This window comes from Trichomycterus rosablanca, chromosome 19, assembly GCF_030014385.1.
Source record: "Trichomycterus rosablanca isolate fTriRos1 chromosome 19, fTriRos1.hap1, whole genome shotgun sequence".
NCBI classification, from domain to species: Eukaryota; Metazoa; Chordata; class Actinopteri; order Siluriformes; family Trichomycteridae; genus Trichomycterus; species Trichomycterus rosablanca.
Genome location: NC_086006.1, coordinates 28,981,899 through 28,996,898, shown reverse-complemented (window position 1 = coordinate 28,996,898; position 15,000 = coordinate 28,981,899). Strand labels below are relative to the sequence as shown.

The following is a 15,000-nucleotide window of genomic DNA, read 5'->3' as shown; positions in this document are numbered from 1 at the left end:
TGTGTGTGTGTGTGTGTGTGTGTGTGTGTGTGTGTGTGTGTGTGTGTGTGTGTCTCTCTCTGTGTAGAATAACGATAATGAGACGGCGCTACACTGCGCGGCGCAGTACGGACACTCGGAGGTGGTGCGGGTGCTGTTGGAGGAACTGACCGACCCCACCATGAGGAACACCAGGTTCGAGACGCCGCTGGACCTCGCCGCTCTGTACGGGCGCCTCGAGGTGGTCAAACTGCTGCTGTGTGCCCACCCCAACCTGCTCAACACCCACAAACACACCCACACACACACACCCCTGCACCTCGCCGCCCGAAACGGTCACCTGCCCGTGGTGGAGGTGCTGCTGGCCGCCGGCATGGACATCAACTACACGGTGAGTCTCACACCCCAACACGTCAACCACCAGGGGGAGCCGGTCCAGCAGGTCCTAACAATTTAACCTCCTCACAGGACCGAGAAATAAATAAAACAATTTCCCCTTTAAATAAAACTTATAATGAGATTTTTGGGCAGTTTGGAATGTGAGACAGAGGTCACTGTTGCAGCAGCAGTGAGGAGAAACCACACCCTAACCCCCTTCTTATCATGTCTGCTGGGTGTCTGACCAGGCCGGTAGCACCACTGACTCCCTGCACTGGTGGGCCACATTGTTTAGAATCCAAAGCTCTCAATAAGGGTTGCCAGATATAATTCATGTTTAAACTGTACCTGACAGAGTGGCGCTATTGACCTGGCCAGGTGCCCAGCAGGCATGATTGACATGATTGACAGGGCTGGAGTCTGCCCAAAACGGAGTCACCAGTCAAACAACCGGGCAACCAAAGCTGTACCTGTCAGTCCCAGGGAAGGGGGCGTGGCCTCTGTACCCATCAGTCCTGGTGAATGGGGCGTGGTCTCTGTACCTGTCTGTCCCAGTGAAAGGGGCGTGGTCTATCTCAGGTGTTTCAGTTATGCATGTACATGTTGTTTTTCGGGTTAATCAGGATTCATGACTCTCTCTCTCTCTCTCTCTGTGTGTGTGTGTGTGTGTGTGTGTGTGTGTGTGTGTGTGTGTGTGTGTGTGTGTGTGTGTGTGTTGTGTGTGTGTTGTGTGTGTGTACGTGTGTGTGTACGTGTGTGTGTGTGTGTGTGTACAGACAGATAAAGGCAGCGCTCTTCATGAAGCTGCTCTCTATGGGAAGACAGACGTGGTCCAGAAGCTGCTGAGTGCAGGTCAGAACTGATCTTCTCATCACCTGATCCTCCTCACAGGCTGCGTCCCAAATCACAACCTGCTGCATTCTGTCATTACAATTCAATAAAATATTTTATGCAATGCAACTTATAATTGAAACAAGAGTTTAGGGTCTTACTCAAGGGCCCAATAAGGGCAACTTGGCTGTAATGGGGCTTAACCCAGCGACCTTCTGATTACTAGCTCAGTATCACTGAGCTGCCGAAAAGTAAAAGATTCAGATGAGGCTGAAATCAACAAAATGGAACCAGAGTGTTCTCATTTACTGCAGAGTCAGATCACTGTCACTGTGATGGTGATTAGTGAATGTGATGGTGACTGTGATTAGTGATTGTGATAGTAAATGTGATTGGTGAATGTGATGGTGACTGTGATTAGTGATTGTGATAGTAAATGTGATTGGTGAATGTGATGATAAACATGATTAGTGAATGTGATTAGTGATTGGGACTGGGATTAGTGAATGTGATCAGTTATTGTAATGATGAATGTGATTAGTGAATGTGATGGGGATTATTGAATGGGATTAAGGAATGTGATTAGTGAATGTGATTAGTGAATGTGATGGGGATTGTTGAATGCAATTAGGGAATGTGATTAGTGAATGTTATAAATGTGATTAGTGATTGTGAGTGTGATGATGAACATGATTAGTGAATGTGATTAGTGATTGTGATAGTAAATGTGATTGGTGGTTGTGACTGGGATTAGTGAATGTGATCAGTTATTGTAATGATGAATGTGATTAGTGAATGTGATGGGGAGTATTGAATGTGATTATTGAATGTGATTAAGGAATGTGATGGGATTGTTGAATGTGATTAGTGAATGTGATTAGTGAATGTTATGAATGTGATTAGTGATTGTGAGTGTGATGATGAATGTGATTAGTGAATGTTATGAATGTGATTAGTGATTGTGAGTGTGATGATGAATGTGATTAGTGAATGTTATGAATGTGATTAGTGATTGTGAGTGTGATGATGAATGTGATTAGTAAATGTGATGGTAAATGTGATGGTGTGTGTTGCAGGTATTGATGTGAACATTAAGGATAAGAAGAACCTCACGGCTCTGGACGTTGTGAAGGAAATGCCGTCTCAGAAAAGCCGCCAGATCGCCGCACTCATACAGGGTGAGGTTATTCATCACATTTATTTATCACCGCTGTCATTCTCCCCCAGTCTAACACTCCAGAACCCCAACAGAATCCTAATAATCATTCATACTAATTATACCCCCCCCCCCCCCTCTCCCTCTCTCTCTCTCTCTGTAGCTCATATGAGTGGTCGTCCTCCTGATCTTCCTTCTCCTCCAGCACCTCCTCCACAGGAGAACCAAAAAACAGGTGAGAGGCCAAAAGAATCCCTCATATTGAAGTTATAATTCCACTGTTGGAGCTCACCAGACTAACAGTGTGTGTGTGTGTGTGTGTGTGTGTGTGTGTGTACAGAGGTGCAGCAGCTGGATGAGGAGAGCCCGTATGAAGCTCTGTTTGAAGCTTCATCATGTCACTCGCTGGACAGTCTGACCAGCGGAAAATCTTCAGACCGAGACTCAGGACGACCGGAGAGTGAAATGAGCAGAGTGAGAACACACACACACACACACACACACACACACACACACACACACACACACACAGACCCTCAGACTGGTTCCTGTTCAGACTGAAGTGTGTGTGGTGTTGCTCGTCATGGTTTCAGATCTCTTTAGTTAAATGAACCTCGCCCTCAGACTGAGGAGTTCTGTTCTCACGTCTCTAAGTGTTTTGCTTCTTAGCATGATGTTCCGCTAATGTAGAAATGCTAAAGCAGCGATACGCGTCCAACCTCGTGGCACAGGAAGTGCACAGCGCTTATCATGTTAACCCAGCCTCACTGTTACTGTGCTGCATTTACACATTCATCCACTAGATGGAGACCAAGAGCCAGACAAGTGTGTGTGTGTGAGTGAGTGTGTGTAGTGTGTGTGTGTTAAGAAACACCCTGACAAGGTACAGACTGAGCGCACACGACCTGGCCGTGGAGACGGGGCAACACACCCGGTCCTGGCTGCCCCGGGAGGAGAGGTCGTGTCAGCACTGCACTCTCAGTACAGTAGAGACGGAGCTGCACTTCCTCACCCGGTGTACCAAGTACCACCACGTCCGCTCCCAATTCTTCCCTAAATTTAATATCATCATCCCCAACTTCACCTCCCTCCCAGACCCCGACAAACTGCCCCACCTACTGGGGGAGCACAGAGAGAGCTGCACACTAGCAGCACTCTATACTCACACCTGCCACCAGGTGAGGGACAGTGGGTGATCATGTCTCATACACACATACACACACACGCACACACACACACACACACACATACACACACACACACACACGCACAAACTGATTATTTTACTACCTCATTAATGTAAATATTATAATTTTTATTGTTATTATTTTTGCACTGTTTTTATTAATAGTTTATTCTATTTTATAATATTTTTTGCACATGTAACTGTTCTGTATATTTTAGTTTTTCCTTATTTTTATTGTTTATATTTCCCTGTAACTTGCTTTGGCAATACGAATGTCCTTATTAGTCATGTCAATAAAGCTTCTTTTGAGTTTGTGTGTGTGTGTGTGTGTGTGTGTGTGTGTGTGTGTGTGTGTGTGTGTGTGCAGTCGTTGGTGAAGGACCGTCCTGCTCCTGTATCCCTCTCTGGAGGAGCTCATGAGGAGGAGCTCAGTCAGGTACAGTATTGATCAGGCTGGTGGAGACGATGCTGTTCCAATCAATCAATCAATCAGCTAATATTAATTTATCTAAATAACACTTATTAAATAAACACACACTGAGCACTTTATTAGGAACACCTCTGTGGTATCTACAGTCATTATTTTATAAGCTACACCAACCATACAAATAAACTGTGTGGGTGTACAATTACTGACTGTAGCTCATCTGTTGCTCTGAACACTGTCACCTCCTTTTTCTCATTCATTAATCCAAAGAGACCTCAAAGGTGCAGTGTATCAATACTGTGTGTGTGTGTGTGTGTGTGTGTGTGTGTGTGTGTGTGTGTGTGTGTGTGTGTGTGTAGGCTGTATGCACCAGCAGCAGTGTGGAGGAGAGACTGGAGGAGGATGAAGATCATACATACGAAACACTCTCCACAGCACAGACCAAACACCCCCCACACACACACTCAGGTAACACACACACACACACACACACACACTCAGGTAACACACACACACACACACACACACACACACTCAGGTAACACACACACACACACACACACACACTCAGGTAACACACACACACACACACACACACTCAGGTAACACACACACACACACACACACACACTCAGGTAACACACACACACACACACACACACACACACTCAGGTAACACACACACACACACACACACACACTCAGGTAACACACACACACACACACACACACACACTCAGGTAACACACACACACACACACACACACACACTCAGGTAACACACACACACACACACACACTCAGGTAACACCCCCCACACACACACTCAGGTAACACACACACACACACACACACACACACACTCAGGTAACACACACACACACACACACACACACTCAGGTAACACACACACACACACACACTCAGGTAACACACACACACACTCAGGTAACACACACACACACACACACACACACACTCAGGTAACACACACACACACACACTCAGGTAACACACACACACACTCAGGTAACACACACACACACACACACACACACTCAGGTAACACACACACACACACACACACACACTCAGGTAACACCCCCCACACACACACTCAGGTAACACACACACACACACACACACACACACACACACTCAGGTAACACACACACACACACTCAGGTAACACACACACACACACTCAGGTAACACACACACACACTCAGGTAACACACACACACACACACACACACACACACACTCAGGTAACACACACACACACACACTCAGGTAACACACACACACACTCAGGTAACACACACACACACACACACACACACACACTCAGGTAACACACACACACACACACACACACACACTCAGGTAACACTCAGGTAACACACACACACACTCAGGTAACACACACACACACACACACACACACACACTCAGGTAACACACACACACACACTCAGGTAACACACACACACACTCAGGTAACACACACACACACACACACACACACACACACACTCAGGTAACACACACACACACACACACACACACTCAGGTAACACACACACACACTCAGGTAACACACACACACACACACACACACACACACACTCAGGTAACACACACACACACTCAGGTAACACACACACACACTCAGGTAACACACACACACACACACACACACACACACACACACTCAGGTAACACACACACACACACACACACACACTCAGGTAACACACACACACACACACACACACTCAGGTAACACCCCCCACACACACACTCAGGTAACACACACACACACACACACACACTCAGGTAACACACACACACACACACACTCAGGTAACACACACACACACACACACACACACTCAGGTAACACACACACACACACACACACACACACACTCAGGTAACACACACACACACACACACACTCAGGTAACACCCCCCACACACACACTCAGGTAACACACACACACACACACACACACACACACTCAGGTAACACACACACACACACACACACACACTCAGGTAACACACACACACACTCAGGTAACACACACACACACTCAGGTAACACACACACACACACACACACACACACACACTCAGGTAACACACACACACACACACTCAGGTAACACACACACACACTCAGGTAACACACACACACACACACACACACACACACACTCAGGTAACACACACACACACACACACACACACTCAGGTAACACCCCCCACACACACACTCAGGTAACACACACACACACACACACACACACACACACACACTCAGGTAACACACACACACACACTCAGGTAACACACACACACACACTCAGGTAACACACACACACACTCAGGTAACACACACACACACACACACACACACACACACTCAGGTAACACACACACACACACACTCAGGTAACACACACACACACTCACTCAGGTAACACACACACACACTCAGGTAACACACACACACACACACACACACACTCAGGTAACACACACACACACACACACACACACTCAGGTAACACTCAGGTAACACACACACACACTCAGGTAACACACACACACACACACACACACACACACTCAGGTAACACACACACACACACTCAGGTAACACACACACACACTCAGGTAACACACACACACACACACACACACTCAGGTAACACACACACACACACACACACACACTCAGGTAACACACACACACACTCAGGTAACACACACACACACACACACACACACACACACTCAGGTAACACACACACACACTCAGGTAACACACACACACACTCAGGTAACACACACACACACACACACACACACACACACACTCAGGTAACACACACACACACACACACACACACTCAGGTAACACACACACACACACACACACACTCAGGTAACACCCCCCACACACACACTCAGGTAACACACACACACACACTCAGGTAACACACACACACACACACACACACTCAGGTAACACCCCCCACACACACACTCAGGTAACACACACACACACACACACACACACACACTCAGGTAACACACACACACACACACACACACTCAGGTAACACCCCCCACACACACACTCAGGTAACACACACACACACACACACACACACTCAGGTAACACACACACACACACACACACTCAGGTAACACACACACACACACACACACACTCAGGTAACACACACACACACCCAGGTAACATCTACACACACACACACACTCAGGTAACACACACACACACACACACACTCAGGTAACACACACACACACACACACTCAGGTAACACACACACACGCACACACACCCAGGTAACATCTACACACACACACACAGGTAACATCTGCACACACACACACAGGTAACATCAACACACACACACACACACATACACACACAACAAATAGTAACATCTACACACACACACACACCCAGGTAACATCAACACACACACACACAGGTAACATCAACACACACACACACACACACACACACACACACAACAAATAGTAACATCTACACACACACACACACCCAGGTAACATCTACACACACACACACACACACACACACAGGTAACATCTACACACACACACACACACACACAGGTAACATCTGCACACACACACACAGGTAACATCAACACACACACACACACACACACATACACACACAACAAATAGTAACATCTACACACACACACACACACACACACACACACACAGGTAACATCAACACACACACACACACACACACATACACACACAACAAATAGTAACATCTACACACACACAGGTAACATCAACACACACACACACACATACACACACAACAAATAGTAACATCTACACACACACACACACAGGTAACATCTACACACACACACACACATACACACACAACAAATAGTAACATCTACACACACACACACACACAGGTAACATCAACACACACACACACACATACACACACAACAAATAGTAACATCTACACACACACACACACAGGTAACATCTACACACACACACACACATACACACACAACAAATAGTAACATCTACACACACACACACACACACAGGTAACATCTACACACACACACACACATACACACACAACAAATAGTAACATCTACACACACACACACACCCAGGTAACATCTACACACACACACACACCCAGGTAACATCTACACACACACACACACACACACAGGTAACATCTTCACACACACACACACACACAGGTAACATCTACACGCACACACACACACACACACACAGGTAACATCTACACACACACACACAGGTAACATCTACACACACACACACACCCAGGTAACATCTACACACACACACACACACACACACACAGGTAACATCTACACACACACACACACACACACACACACAGGTAACATCTACACACACACACACACACCCAGGTAACATCTACACACACACACACACACAGGTAACATCTATACACACACACACACAGGTAACATCTACACACACACACACACCCAGGTAACATCTACACACACACACACACCCAGGTAACATCTACACACACACACACACACACACAGGTAACATCTACACACACACACACACACCCAGGTAACATCTACACACACACACACACACAGGTAACATCTACACACACACACACACCCAGGTAACATCTACACACACACACACACCCAGGTAACATCTACACACACACACACACCCAGGTAACATCTACACACACACACACACACACACACCCAGGTAACATCTACACACACACACACACACACCCAGGTAACATCTACACACACACACACACACACACACACAGGTAACATCTACACACACACACACACACAGGTAACATCTACACACACACACACACCCAGGTAACATCTACACACACACACACACCCAGGTAACATCTACACACACACACACACACACACACCCAGGTAACATCTACACACACACACACACACACACACCCAGGTAACATCTACACACACACACACACACCCAGGTAACATCTACACACACACACACACACAGGTAACATCTACACACACACACACACACAGGTAACATCTACACACACACACACACACACACACACAGGTAACATCTACACACACACACACACACCCAGGTAACATCTACACACACACACACACACAGGTAACATCTACACACACACACACACACAGGTAACATCTACACACACACACACACACACACACACAGGTAACATCTACACACACACACACACACACACCCAGGTAACATCTACACACACACACACACAGGTAACATCTACACACACACACACACACACACACAGGTAACATCTACACACACACACACACACACACACAGGTAACATCTACACACACACACACACCCAGGTAACATCTACACACACACACACACAGGTAACATCTACACACACACACACACACACACACAGGTAACATCTACACACACACACACACACCCAGGTAACATCTACACACACACACACACACAGGTAACATCTACACACACACACACACACAGGTAACATCTACACACACACACACACACACACACACACAGGTAACATCTACACACACACACACACACACACACACACCCAGGTAACATCTACACACACACACACACACAGGTAACATCTACACACACACACACACACCCAGGTAACATCTACACACACACACAGGTAACATCTACACACACACACACACACACACACACCCAGGTAACATCTACACACACACACAGGTAACATCTACACACACACACACACAGGTAACATCTATACACACACACACACACACATACACACACACACACACACAGGTAACATACACACACACACACACACACAGGTAACATCTACACATATACAGTGTATCACAAAAGTGAGTACACCCCTCACATTTCTGCAGATATTTAAATATATCTTTTCATGGGACAACACTGACAAAATGACACTTTGACACAATGAAAAGTAGTCTGTGTGCAGCTTATATAACAGTGTAAATTTATTCTTCCCTCAAAATAACTCAATATACAGCCATTAATGTCTAAACCACCGGCAACAAAAGTGAGTACACCCCTAAGAGACTACACCCCTAAATGTCCAAATTGAGCACTGCTTGTCATTTTCCCTCCAAAATGTCATGTGATTTGTTAGTGTTACTAGGTCTCAGGTGTGCATAGGGAGCAGTTGTGTTCAATTTAGTAGTACAGCTCTCACACTCTCTCATACTGGTCACTGAAAGTTCCAACATGGCACCTCATGGCAAAGAACTTTCTGAGGATCTTAAAAGACGAATTGTTGCGCTACATGAAGATGGCCAAGGCTACAAGAAGATTGCCAACACCCTGAAACTGAGCTGCAGCACAGTGGCCAAGATCATCCAGCGTTTTAAAAGAGCAGGGTCCACTCAGAAGAGACCTCGCGTTGGTCGTCCAAAGAAGCTGAGTGCACGTGCTCAGCGTCACATCCAACTGCTGTCTTTGAAAGATAGGCGCAGGAGTGCTGTCAGCATTGCTGCAGAGATTGAAAAGGTGGGGGGTCAGCCTGTCAGTGCTCAGACCATACGCCGCACACTACATCAAATTGGTCTGCATGGCTGTCACCCCAGAAGGAAGCCTCTTCTGAAGTCTCTACACAAGAAAGCCCGCAAACAGTTTGCTGAAGACATGTCAACAAAGGACATGGATTACTGGAACCAGGTCCTATGGTCTGATGAGACCAAGATTAATTTGTTTGGTTCAGATGGTCTCAAGCATGTGTGGCGGCAATCAGGTGAGGAGTACAAAGATAAGTGTGTCATGCCTACAGTCAAGCATGGTGGTGGGAATGCCATGGTCTGGGGCTGCATGAGTGCAGCAGGTGTTGGGGAGTTACATTTCATTGAGGGACACATGAACTCCAATATGTACTGTGAAATACTGAAGCAGAGCATGATCCCCTCCCTCCGGAAACTGGGTCGCAGGGCAGTGTTCCAGCATGATAATGACCCCAAACACACCTCTAAGACGACCACTGCTTTATTGAAGAGGCTGAGGGTAAAGGTGATGGACTGGCCAAGCATGTCTCCAGACCTAAACCCAATAGAACATCTTTGGGGCATCCTCAAGCGGAAGGTGGAGGAGCGCAAAGTCTCGAATATCCGCCAGCTCCGTGATGTCGTCATGGAGGAGTGGAAAAGCATTCCAGTGGCAACCTGTGAAGCTCTGGTAAACTCCATGCCCAGGAGAGTTAAGGCAGTTCTGGGAAATAATGGTGGCCACACAAAATATTGACACTTCAGGAACTTTCACTAAGGGGTGTACTCACTTTTGTTGCCGGTGGTTTAGACATTAATGGCTGTATATTGAGTTATTTTGACGGAAGAATAAATTGACACTGTTATATAAGCTGCACACAGACTACTTTTCATTGTGTCAAAGTGTCATTTTGTCAGTGTTGTCCCATGAAAAGATATACTTAAATATCTGCAGAAATGTGAGGGGTGTACTCACTTTTGTGATACACTGTATATATATACACACACACACAGGTAACATCTATACACACACACACACACACATACACACAGGTAACATTATTACCCTTATTGGTCCCCCTGATTGTCCCCGCTAGCAGAGAGGCCGGTAGCAGAGCTGAGATTCAAACTCAGAATCTCAGTGCTGGTGTGCTAGTGGAATATCCCACTGCTCCTCCCTTTATTCACTGTTTACACTTCGTAAATAATGTGTGTTTACGTTTGTGTTCCTATATACAGATTCTTCCACCAAGTCTTCCAGTAGCCTCGTACCTCAGGTAACGTACCTCACCTGTGTGTGTGTAGAACACATGACTGTTCAAAAGCAATAGCAGATTTTGTCTAGTACTGAATAATGCTGCTATGATTGTGTGCGTGTGCGTGTGCGTGTGTATTAATGTGTTAATTGTTGTTTGTTTTACAGCAGCAGAAAACCACACACACTGACCTCCGACCTGCAGGACTAAACACACATCCACCCAAATCACCAGGACCCCCCATCACCGGCTCCACCACTGCAGGTACGTGTGTGTGTGCGTGTGTGTGTGCGTGCGCGTGCGCGTGTGTGTGTGTGTGTGTGTGTGTGTGTGTGTGTGTGTGTGTGTATTCTGAGTATGTGTGTGTGTTTTGCATGGAACTGGGTGTAACAGTGACCGCATGACTTCATTCAAGTGTAAACACACAGTTAATAAACACACACACTGGGCTGAATGGTTTCCACATCATGAGGACACACACACACACACACACACACACACACACACACACACACACACACACTGTTAAACAGGGCGTCACTGTTTTTCTTCCCGGCGTGTACAATCCTAATTCTAACAGAGGAGAATGTCAATAAAAACAGAACAAATAAACTTTATATTTTATTTTATTTACTTATATCTGATTATGATGGTTACCACCACGTCCCTGTAGAGTCTCTGAGTTCACTGGTTGAAACTGGTTCTCTATGGTTAAGGAACTGCGAACACCAGCTGGACCCCGATAACTAGCTGGTTATACTAGCCCCCCCCCCCCACACACACACACACACATACCCCCCTCTAAATCATTACATGGTACATAGTTATCAGTATTACATCATGCTTTTGGGAAGGGGGGGGGGTGCAGCAGGAATGTTGCATGTTGCTTAACACTCAATACAGTATGGGATACATTATCCAAAAACTCCTCCACCCCTACACACTCCCACCCCCCGTCTCACACACACACACACACACACACTGTAGGGAGGAGACTGATGGAGTCAGTGTGTGAGTGTGTTTCTGTCTGTAGTTTGAGGACGTGGAGGTGTGAGCTCAGGTGTGTATTATTATATTATTATATATCACATGATGTGCTCCTCATACATGCTAAACCTATTTTGTGTGAGTGTGTGAGTGTGTGCATGGGTTTCTTCTTCTTCAGCTGCAGCTGAACCATAGTGCTCTCACTGTGGTCCATCCTAAGCTCAGGGTTCGATCTTTAAAGTCCATTGATGATGATGGTAGATGATGGTGATGGTGGATGGTGTATCTGTACAGTAGTGTTACAGGAGAACTGTAGTAAGTACAGGCAGTGATGGTGTATCTGTACCAGTAGTGTTACAGGAGGACTAATAAGTACAGGCAGTGATGGTGGTGATCATGATGAGGTTGGGTGGTGTATCTGTAAGTTATCAAGTTTAGCTGGTGATGGTGATAGTGATGATGGTGATAGTGATGATGGTGATGATGATGATGGTGATGATGGTGATGATGATGGAGGGTGTATCTGCATCTATAAGGTCTGTAATAGGTTCAGGTTGATGATGGTGGTGTGTGTGTACAGTATGGTGTGTGTGTGTGTGTGTGTGTGTGTGTGTGTGGGTGTGTGTGTGTGTGTGGGTGTGTGTGTGTGGGTGTAATAGGTGTGTTTTGGTTGTATGCCGTCATGCAGAGTGCTCCACCTATCCTCATGTGAGAAAATTACATACACACACACACACACACACACACACACACACACACACACACACACACACACACACTATATATTTACACACTCCGCTCAGACAGTATACACACACACTTATATACACTATACACACACACACTTATATACACTATACACACACACACTTATATACACTATACACACACACACACTTATATACACTATACACACACACACACACTTATATACACACACTACACACACACACACTACACACACACACACTTATATACACACACTACACACACACACAATACACACACACACTTATATACACACACACAATACACACACACTATATATTTACACACTCCGCTCAGACAGTATACACACACACACACACACACACACACTTATATACACAATGCACACACACACACTTATATACACACACACACACACTTATATACACTATACACACACACACTTATATACACTATACACACACACACTTATATACACATACACACACACACACACACTTATATACACAATACACACACACACACACTTATATACACTATACACACACACACTTATATACACTATACACACACACTATATATTTACACACTCCGCTCAGACAGTATACACACACACACACTTATATACACACACACACACTTATATACACACACTACACACACACACACTTATATACACACACTACACACACACACTTATATACACACACACACACTTATATACACACACTACACACACACACACTTATATACACACACTACACACACACACACTTATATACACACACTACACACACACACTTATATACACACAATACACACACACACTTATATACACACACTACACACACACACTTATATACACACAATACACACACACACATTTATATACACACACTACACACACACTTATATACACACACAATACACACACACACTACACACACACTTATATACACACACTACACACACACTTATATACACACACTACACACACACTTATATACACACACTACACACACACTTATATACACACACACACTACACACACACTTATATACACACAATACACACACACACACTTATATACACACACTACACACACACTTATATACACACACTACACACACACTTATATACTCACACTACACACACTTATATACACACAATACACACACACACACTTATATACACACACTACACACACACTTATATACACACACTACACACACACTTATATACACACAATACACACACATACTTATATACACTATACACACACACACTTATATACACTATACACACACACACACTTATATACACTATACACACACACACACACTTATATACACACAATACACACACACACACACACTTATATACACACACTACACACACACTTATATACACACAATACACACACACTT

The 15,000-nt window shown here is 45.2% G+C and overlaps 1 protein-coding gene across 1 annotated transcript in view; it reads left to right on the top strand.

The window, feature by feature from the left end:
• The window catches only part of LOC134333125 (ankyrin repeat and SAM domain-containing protein 1A), a 48,750-nt gene that overhangs the window by 24,496 nt on the left and 9,254 nt on the right, over positions 1 to 15,000 (top strand). The window contains exons 4-12 of the mRNA XM_063014969.1: positions 68 to 370; positions 1,134 to 1,209; positions 2,265 to 2,366; positions 2,508 to 2,579; positions 2,685 to 2,818; positions 3,898 to 3,966; positions 4,317 to 4,425; positions 11,841 to 11,878; positions 12,025 to 12,170. Of these exons, the coding sequence (XP_062871039.1) occupies positions 68 to 370; positions 1,134 to 1,209; positions 2,265 to 2,366; positions 2,508 to 2,579; positions 2,685 to 2,818; positions 3,898 to 3,966; positions 4,317 to 4,425; positions 11,841 to 11,878; positions 12,025 to 12,170 (1,049 nt within the window). The remainder of the gene's footprint in view (positions 1 to 67; positions 371 to 1,133; positions 1,210 to 2,264; positions 2,367 to 2,507; positions 2,580 to 2,684; positions 2,819 to 3,897; positions 3,967 to 4,316; positions 4,426 to 11,840; positions 11,879 to 12,024; positions 12,171 to 15,000) is intronic.